This window comes from Plectropomus leopardus, chromosome 15, assembly GCF_008729295.1.
Source record: "Plectropomus leopardus isolate mb chromosome 15, YSFRI_Pleo_2.0, whole genome shotgun sequence".
NCBI classification, from domain to species: domain Eukaryota; kingdom Metazoa; phylum Chordata; class Actinopteri; order Perciformes; family Serranidae; genus Plectropomus; species Plectropomus leopardus.
This window is the reverse complement of record NC_056477.1, coordinates 20334724-20343415: the sequence shown is the minus strand read 5'-3', so window position 1 is coordinate 20343415 and position 8692 is coordinate 20334724. Positions and strand designations below refer to the sequence as shown.

Sequence of the window (8692 nt, the reverse complement as noted above, 5' to 3'; positions counted from 1 at the left end):
GTTATCAGAGAAGACAATATGCGTAGTTAGGGCCGTATTTAGTTGGGGGGGCGGAGGCAGGTGATTGGAGGAGCGGAGGCTGTGGGGGCGGGAGGTGCAGTTCTCACTGTCCGCCTCTGGGTGCTGCTCAGAGGGAGGCGCTGCAGTGGTGCAAAGGGGAGACCGAGGTGCGACGTGGAACAGCAGAATGACACTAATGTCTTCAATAATGCAACAACTGAAGTCCGGCGACACAGTGAGAATAAAGTGTAAGCTTCCGGAAGTATCTAAAATGTAGCAAACTGAGTCAGCACTTGTGGAAAGGAGAAGTCGTCGTCATGGACGGCGGGTTGACTATCACTTTTTTATCGGTTGCGATGTTTGTAGGTTGTTTTCTACTTGGCTTCATCCCACTGTTGTTCAGACTCTCTGAGGTAAGTGTTTGTTTGCTTTTGTTTAGCCTATTTAAACTCCCTAGTGAAGTCCTGAAAAATGTCCAAACAGTCCTCAAATTAGTCACAAGAGAGTAATGTTTGTTTCTATATATGACCCATCCACGTGACTGCATTATGAGGATTTATGCCTTTATATCATGTTGATTGATGAGTGTTTTTCACTAATATTTTATTGTCACCTGCGGTCAGCAAATCAAATGACTCATGAAAAACAACTAGATGAAATAATGTAAAAATATGACACAAATAAAAAAATAGAAGTACTTTATAAAAAGAAAACAACGAAAGAAAAAGGGGAACACATATAAATCCAATCTACATTCCCACGCTGTTGTGAATTTTAACCATTGAAATGTATGTGTTTTTTTTTACATGTGGTCCCTTTTAAAAAAGCTTGCAAATGTCTCATGAACCTTTATCATGATATGAACAAGCACACAACGATATTGCAAACTCCCCATGGTGCACAGTATACAAAATTAAATAAATCAAAAAAAAAAAAAATTGTAAGTTGTCACTTATTGACACTTATGGTTAAATGGGCACGATACAATAAATGATATGCACAGCATTAAATAATAATATATAATAATGAGTAGCATTTCTTATAATCATGAAAATCGGAGAACTTGCAGCAGCTGTTTTGCCTGTCACATGATCTGGGGAAGAAATCCATTGAGATCAGCTGAAATCATGCACTGATCCCCAGAAAAGCCTCCAGTTTGTCTCCATCCTGGGAGCGGGACTCCTGTGTGGGACAGCACTGGCGATCACCATCCCTGAGGGAGTGGGCTTACTGGAGGAGTCATGGAGAGGTGAGCAGGGCCGACAAACATGAAACTTACAGTCTATTATGACACCTCCTTCCAACCCTTTGTCCTTGTTTGTCTTGCCAACTGCCATCACGCACAATCCACGCCATCCTCGCCCGCTGAATGTTCGCCTGATTGTTTGATGAAGCGCACGGGGATGAAAGCAGCAAATGTGTGCTGCTCTGCCTTGTTGTTTTTGATGTGGATTTGATCAAAAGCTCTTCATCTCTCCTCTGCAGCGTCCTCCTCCTCAGATGTGCCATCCGATCTGAATGCCAGTGAAAAAAATGAAAATGCAACCTCACCAGAGATAGGCCCTCCGCCTCGGTTCATCATTGGGTGTGGCTTTAACTTTGGGGTTCACCTTAATGTTTGTAGTGGATCAGATTGGAAGTTACCTCTCCATGCGTGGCAAGTTAACAGAACTCTCGCACCAGCTTCATTTTTCAGAATGTCGTCATATCTTCATACTTATCACCACAACATGTTCAATGTCTCATTTCAGACCAGACCACTCGTTTGCCTAACAGTGTCGGCATCACGGCCACTCTGGGACTGGTTATTCATGCTGCAGGTATGTATGCAGCACACACTGTTTCTACTAGCTTGTGTTTGTTTAAGGTACACAAGATGTTTCAAGGAATTCTGGGCCACAGAGCACTGGAGTTTCCACATGTGACTCAGCATGTGATTGCTTCACTGTTTGAGCTTTTATGTGTTAAATGACCTAATTTTTCTGTGTCTATAGCACAGCCTGGAGGCTCAAGCTTCAACTTTATTGTCCTTATTGTTGGACACTTTGCATGACAAAAACAGACACATAAAACCACCAGACTCATCTACGTGATGTGTAGATTGTTGTGACTGTTAACAAGATTTTTGTTTGCATATAGCTGATGGATTCGCTGTGGTGCAGCTGTGGCCACGGGTCAAGTGACAGTGCAAGTTATAGTATTTTTAGCTGTGATTCTACACAAGGTGAGTTTCCCTGAGAGAACATCTCAGTTAAAGGTCCAGTGTGTAGTATTTAGGGGGATGGCATTTTGTTTTGTTTTCCTGAAACCTCCTTTATTCAGTCTTTTTAGTGGTTTAAATCATCAAATTAGTTTGTTTTTGAGAGGAAGAGACCTCTGGGGACAATTTCGGGTCCCAGTAAAAACTCTCTGAACATCCAGATCTGAAGTTATCAGGAAAAAAAGATGAGCACACATTAGCAGGTGTTAGTCTAACCCTCTCTGACATGCCATACAGCATGGGAGAAACATTGAATTGAAGCAAAGAACAAATTTATTCTCCATTTTAAGGGTTTCAATTATCCGGTTTATTTGTTTTGAAGAGTAAGAGACCTCTTCGGATAATTCAGCACCTGGAAAAAAAGAAAATAAGGTGAGCACACATTAGCAGGTGCTAGGCTAGTACACCAAACTGCATAGGATAAACATGGATTTGTTGCAAGAAAAATGCTTCATGTAGTGGTTTTAGCAGTTGTAATCACACGGTCTGTTTTGCAAAGAGGGAGATCTCTGAAGGCTCTGGTTGAAAATCTCCTGAACAATGAATGCTGAAGGAATTTTAACCAGGAGCAATTTCAGCTGGTTGCAATCTGCAATCCTCAATGCTAGATGCCACTGAATCTGCCTGAATCTTAAACACTGTTCCCATAGTCGATATAGTATTACCAACTGCATGCAATCTGTAAGAGAAACGATAAAACGACCTGACCAGCTGTCTTGTCTCCTAGGCACCTGCAGCTTTTGGTTTGGTCTCCTTTCTGATGCATGCAGGCCTTGAAAAAAAGTACATTCAGGGACACTTACTGGCCTTTTCAGCTGCAGCGCCGATACTTGCCATCGCCACCTACTTCATAATATACGCAGTAAGAAAGCACACATCAGCCATAATGTGCGTGCTATGTTTCAGTGGTCGGGTATTGTCTGATTTGGCGTGTTTGTGTCCACAGTCTGGCAGCTCATCTCAGAACCAGCTCAGTGCGACAGGTGTGGGGATGCTCTTCTCAGCCGGGACTTTCCTCTATGTGGCCACGGTGCACGTTCTCCCCGAGATCAGCAGCAGCAGGTCGAGCCAGCCCCCCTCTGACCCCCAGCAGCACACCGGAGCCGAGGCCCACCATCAGCGACATCTGGGGCTCCTGGAGAGCCTCACTCTGATCCTCGGGGTCGGGCTCCCGATGGTGCTGGCTCTGGGGCTGAGGGACGACTGAGAGAGAGACATCCGGCCAGATAAGTGTAGTGCAAAGATCACCACGCCTGAAAGGAAAACACCTCCCAAAGATACTGTGCTGCGTTGACTTCCTGTATGGCGTCTGATGGAGTAAACAAAATGTGCTGTGGATTAGAGTTTACCTTTTAGTCTGTGAAACTGGTTTTTGGGTCCAGCTATTGTTTGCGTTTCAAAAGAGCTCTCCAGTGGGTGTGAAGAATCAGATAGGTAACATATTGTCCTCAGTGGACTGAGTTTCTATTCCAAGACTGACAAAAAGAGCTATAAGTTGCCAAGTCTGAATTCAATAAGCCTTCTCGAGGCGCTTTCATCATGTCAGGTTAAGGAAATGGCAAGTTCAGTGGTGAAATCCTAGTAACTGGATAGATTTACAGGAACAACCAAATAATCTGATACTGTAAGAGATCTAGGATGCACTTTTTAAAATAATGTCCTATTTTTTGTTGTATAGTCCAGATTTTGAAAATAGAACCAGACTTTCAGTCTATCAGTGTGCAATGGTACAAATGACCAAGTCTTAGGATGTGAATTAGTTTCATATGGAAGTTTTTAAGCTGAGTTTTTATCAGCACGACTGCCAAAGCCTCTTCTATATGAGGTCGAACACCAGCAGCAATTTGTAGAAGTAAACCCTTAATAATAATAAGCTCTTAATAATAAAAGAGTCACAGAAACAAGTGGCTGACAGTAGGCTTTGTACAACTGAGGTTATTAAGAGGTTTATTTCCAACTACAAATAATTTGCTGAATTTACTGTGTGTCTGTCACTTTAAGGGTCAAGGCTATCTCTCTTTCGGTTCCTTCTTTATCACACCGATATGCAGAAATCAGCATGGGATAAAAACATGTCAGCTCATGTTTTATGGACTGCTTCATGACTTGCACATTTTAGCTTCCTCACAAAACATTTTTTTTCATTGCAGAGGTGAACTAGAGAACCACACCAGTCTCTTAAATATACATAAGGAAACAAGCTTTAAATATCAAGGCATTATACACTTTGAATTGTGATGTATTTGATATGGTTTAATAAAACATTTGAACACTACAAAGTGATAAATGCGCACACATTTCTTATGGTCCGGAAGTGAAATGACATTTTAAAATCAGATACCAGAGCAGTCAGAGCATTTGTGTTCATATTATACATTTACAGTGTCGCACTACTTGAGTCCATGGATTCCAGTTTTGCCTCAATATTGTAATCTAATTTTCTCAATCTACCCTAACTTTTACAAAGAAAATGTAAAGAAAATCCATATAATAAGACATGGTGATATGGTAAGACACTGATGGCCATAAGAGGATGAGAAAAGAGGAAAAAAACAAACACAATGCTGGTAAGCATTAAACAGTGTTACGTCCTCAGCTCACCCGCAGCGCTGCAGCCTGTCTCATCTTCAACCTCCCCAAATTCCCCCATAACTCCTCTCTTATCTGCACTCCACAGGCTGCTAATAGCTGCTCATATCAAATACAAAACACTGATGTCAACCTCCAAAAACCCCAGTGGCTACGAGCCACGCTTTAACCCTCTACTCTCAGGTCTGCGGCCTTCACTGGTTTATAAGTTAAGCTAAACAATTCTGTGCTTTGGCTCAAATAGCAGAGATGTTTTTCGTTACTAAATATGGAAGCTGGTTATCAAATAAAGCATTTGGGGCCAAACATCGGGGTCAGTAGCCCTCAAGGGGTCTAACAAAGAGCACTGGAAAAATGCTTTTTTAAAAAACAACATGAAACTGCTTTTTTTTTAAAGTGTTTTTTACTGATTTTAATCACCTGGCGCATTTGTTTTGGAGAAGAAGAGACCTCTGCCATTAATACAGCTCCCAATAAAAACCCCCTAAACAACCAGCATTAAATGAATCCTAAATGGGAACAGTTTCAACATGTTGCAATCTGCAATCCTCACTGCCACTAAATACCCCCCATATCCAATCACACTGTTCCTTCAGTTGTCATTATAAACGTATAATATTGAAAACATATGGCACAATCTCAGGGACGCTGGCACTTTGGCATCATATCAAAAAGAAACTGTGACTTAGGAGACATGACATCACTAAAAGCAAAGCTCTAACACGATGATGATCCGTGGGGTGATCCAGGGATCCCGCAGTGGCACCGCGGTTATAACACACTCACACACACACGTATGGCATGTCCTCATTACATTTCTAGATTGCAGAGTTTTCTCTGAATTCATTTATTTTAATACTGATTCTAATGTAAGCAGCTCTGGATGAGTGTGTCCTTTAATGCTTAAGCCCATGTATGCCAGCGTATTGCTGCCATGCCTGAAAAATTGACTTTTGTTGTAACAAGTAATGGCTCTGGTTCTAACAAGAAACTTATCACATTATTAAAAGATGGTTTTTTTTTTAACTCTAACAAGATATTTTCTTGTTTTAACAAGAAACTTAACACGTATAACATGATAACACTGTTGCAGTGTTGGAGATCAGCTAAAATGAGGAATATAGCTCATCTACAGGACTTGATTAAGTTGTGCTTTATTCTTTGGCTGAAACATGTCAATATTTTCGCTGTAATTGAGCTCGGTGGATGAAATTGTGATATGTCTGCGTATATCATCCACTGTGCTATATAACAGCAAAAATGAAGCAGAACTTAATCAAGTCCTGTAGATGAGTCATACTCCCCATTTTAGCCGATCTCCAACACTGTTTCCTCATTTAAACATGAGTTTTTACGTTATAACAATGTGTTATCACGACATGACGTGATAAGTGATTATCATGTCATGCATTTTTGTTAAAGCTAACATGAAAATATCTTGTTAAATCAAGAAAAGTTTCTTGGTAGAAAATGAAAATATCCTGTTACAAGAAGCAGATTTTCTTGTTTGAAAATGAAAATGTTCTTGTTAAAACAAGAAAATATCCTGCTTGAAAATGAAAATGTTTTTATTTTAACAATGAACTTTTCTTGTTAGGACTACATGCTGGTTTCTTTTTTCTGGCATGGCAGCATTCTGCCTCTGTTCTTATGAGAGGAGGTGCTGATGTGTTTCTGGAGTCAGGATGGGAGTTTTTGGTTTCTTTCACAGTTTGAGGCGGCTCATGGGGGCATTCAGCTGAGCCTCCAGAGCCATCTGATCAAAAGTTCGTCTGTGTGTCTGCTGTCTCACTCTCTCCCTCATGTGAAAGGAGGCCCGAGCCAGCCTGTGCGCCTCCTCCTGCATCTGCTCCCTCTGTCTCCGCAGCCTCTCCCTCCTCCACTCCTTCATGAAGATGCGGCTCTCTCTGACCCTCCTCGCGGCCTCCTCCTCTCTCTGTATCCTCTCCCTCAGCCTCTGGTGGCAGAGCTGCCTGTGTTTGTTGTGCTGCTGTGTCTGCAGAGCTCTGCTCCTCTGCTGGGCGGAGGCGTGCTCAGTGGCTCTCTCCGTGCGCCTCCTGCTCAGCTCCACCAGGATCTGTTTTTGTGTCAGCTGCTGGTTGCTCTGCAGCTCGGCCCTCTGCCGCGCTCTCCTCATCTGAGCCTCCTCCCGGGCCGCCCGCTCCTGCATCTCCATCAGCCTCGCCTCCACAACCTGGACCCGTTTCTTACAGGAGTGCAGCAGCTTCTTCTCAAGTGTGCTCCTCATCTGTGCTTCGACCTCCTCCGCCCGCTGCTCTACCTGCTGTTTCAGCAGGATGTGTCTTAGCAGCTCCCTGCGGTTCTCCTCCTGCAGCCTCTGCCTCTCTTTCTTCTCCTGCAACACTCTGCTCCTCTTGGCCCTCTGCTCCTTCTCCTCTGCCACCTGCCTCTCCTTCTCTCGCTCCCTTTCCTCCACCTCCTCCTTCTCTCTCAGCAGCTTCTCCTGGTAGCGTTTGCGCCCCCCTGCCTCCTTCTGTGCAGCCTTTATCTTCTCTCTGCGTTGTCCATCCACCTCCTCAATCAGCCTCTTCCTGCGGTCCTCCTGCAGCAGCACCTCCATCTCAAGTTGGACCGCTTTCTCTTTGGCCCGTTGCTCCCTCAGCCTTTTGCGGGCCTCCAGCTCCTCATGCCAGCGTTGCATGCTCTGCTTCAGTTTCTTCCTCCTGTTTTTCTCATCCTGAGCTCGCTGGGCCTCCTCCAGTCTGCGGGCCTCCTTACGCTGCTGTTCCTCCTGGTAACTAAGCTTGAGGAGAGCCTGCTCCTCCTGGTGCTTCACTAGCATGAGTGCTGCTATCTTGCGGTCTCTCTCTGACACCGTGACACACATCTCCTTGTTGATGTCATTGGTGAGCCTGTCCAGCAGCAGCTCAGTAGCCGGGGTGTGTCTGAGGTCTCCCAGGCTGAAGCTGCACACTGTGCTGCTGTCCGGCTCTCTGTTAGAGCACGTGCTTACTGATTTCCCCTTAGAGCACAGATCTGCATAGGAGATGGTCCTTGTTTTCAGTCTCCTGTCCCTTGAGTGATCCTTGAGTTTAGTTTCAGGCACCGCTTCCAGGCCTGACACCTTATCACCGGCCGGCCACCTGTCCCCGGCCGCCTGGATAATCCTCTCCCTCTCCTCTCGGCACATTTGTAAAAGCTTCAGTCTCTCTTTCTCGTAGGATTCATGCACGACTCTCATCGAATCAAAGGGCAAATCACGCCGCTCAGCAATCAAGTCGTTTAGCGATTTGATCAGAAGTTCAACAGGTTTGATGCCGAGACGCGCGCACGACTCCAGAGAGCGCGGGCTCGTAAGCACGTACCGACTCCTCTCCGCGTCCGCCGAGTCGAAGTTGTTCAGGTCCAGACGAGGCCCCGGAGCGGCGGACCTCAGCTCCCCCATGATTCACACAAACGTTAAAGTACCTGGATGCTAATGTCCGGTGTTTAAAATGTGCCTGCGGGCTCATCCGGTGCAGACGGGACTCTGCAGCGCGGAGAGGTCACGGAGGGATTAGCTGCGTCCTTCCACACAAGCGGCGCTCACTGCGTCTCAGCTGTGATAAATAACAGGCAGAGAGATACAGGCTTTAAACGTTGCCTCTCAATAATTAAATATAGCTTTATTTATACAAATATGAGATATTAAATGATAAATAAAGTACAATAAAAATAATAAATAAATAACAGCCTTTTAGAAAACATGTTTTGCTTGAAGCCAAATCTTGTAAATAACCAGCAGTGCCTCAAATGATAAATGATAAATACATAAACAAACAAATAAATAAATAAATGAAAGCCTTTTAGAATCCGGAAAATGGTTATCCCTTGTTTTTGTTT

At 44.1% G+C, this 8692-nt stretch overlaps 2 protein-coding genes across 2 annotated transcripts; one reads left to right on the top strand and one right to left on the bottom strand.

Moving 5' to 3' along the window:
- Positions 1–146: 146 nt before the first annotated feature.
- On the top strand, positions 147–3605 carry LOC121955006 (zinc transporter ZIP9). The gene is given in 9 exon segments (XM_042502781.1): positions 147–413; positions 1144–1249; positions 1486–1583; positions 1585–1657; positions 1752–1820; positions 2140–2151; positions 2154–2224; positions 2988–3122; positions 3207–3605. Coding segments are annotated over 9 exon segments (921 nt in total). The 5' UTR covers positions 147–317; the 3' UTR covers positions 3468–3605.
- A 2856-nt stretch (positions 3606–6461) lies between these two features.
- LOC121955032 (coiled-coil domain-containing protein 177) lies at positions 6462–8404 on the bottom strand. Its single transcript, XM_042502817.1, has one exon. The coding sequence runs from the start codon at positions 8253–8255 to the stop codon at positions 6555–6557; it is 1701 nt and encodes a 566-aa protein (XP_042358751.1). The 5' UTR covers positions 8256–8404; the 3' UTR covers positions 6462–6554.
- Between the last annotated feature and the right edge of the window lie 288 nt (positions 8405–8692).

Bases quoted from the DNA above. Each gene is read 5' to 3' on its own strand.
- LOC121955032 (XM_042502817.1), bottom strand. From the start codon at position 8,255: ATGGGGGAGCTGAGGTCCGCCGCTCCGGGGCCTCGTCTGGACCTGAAC.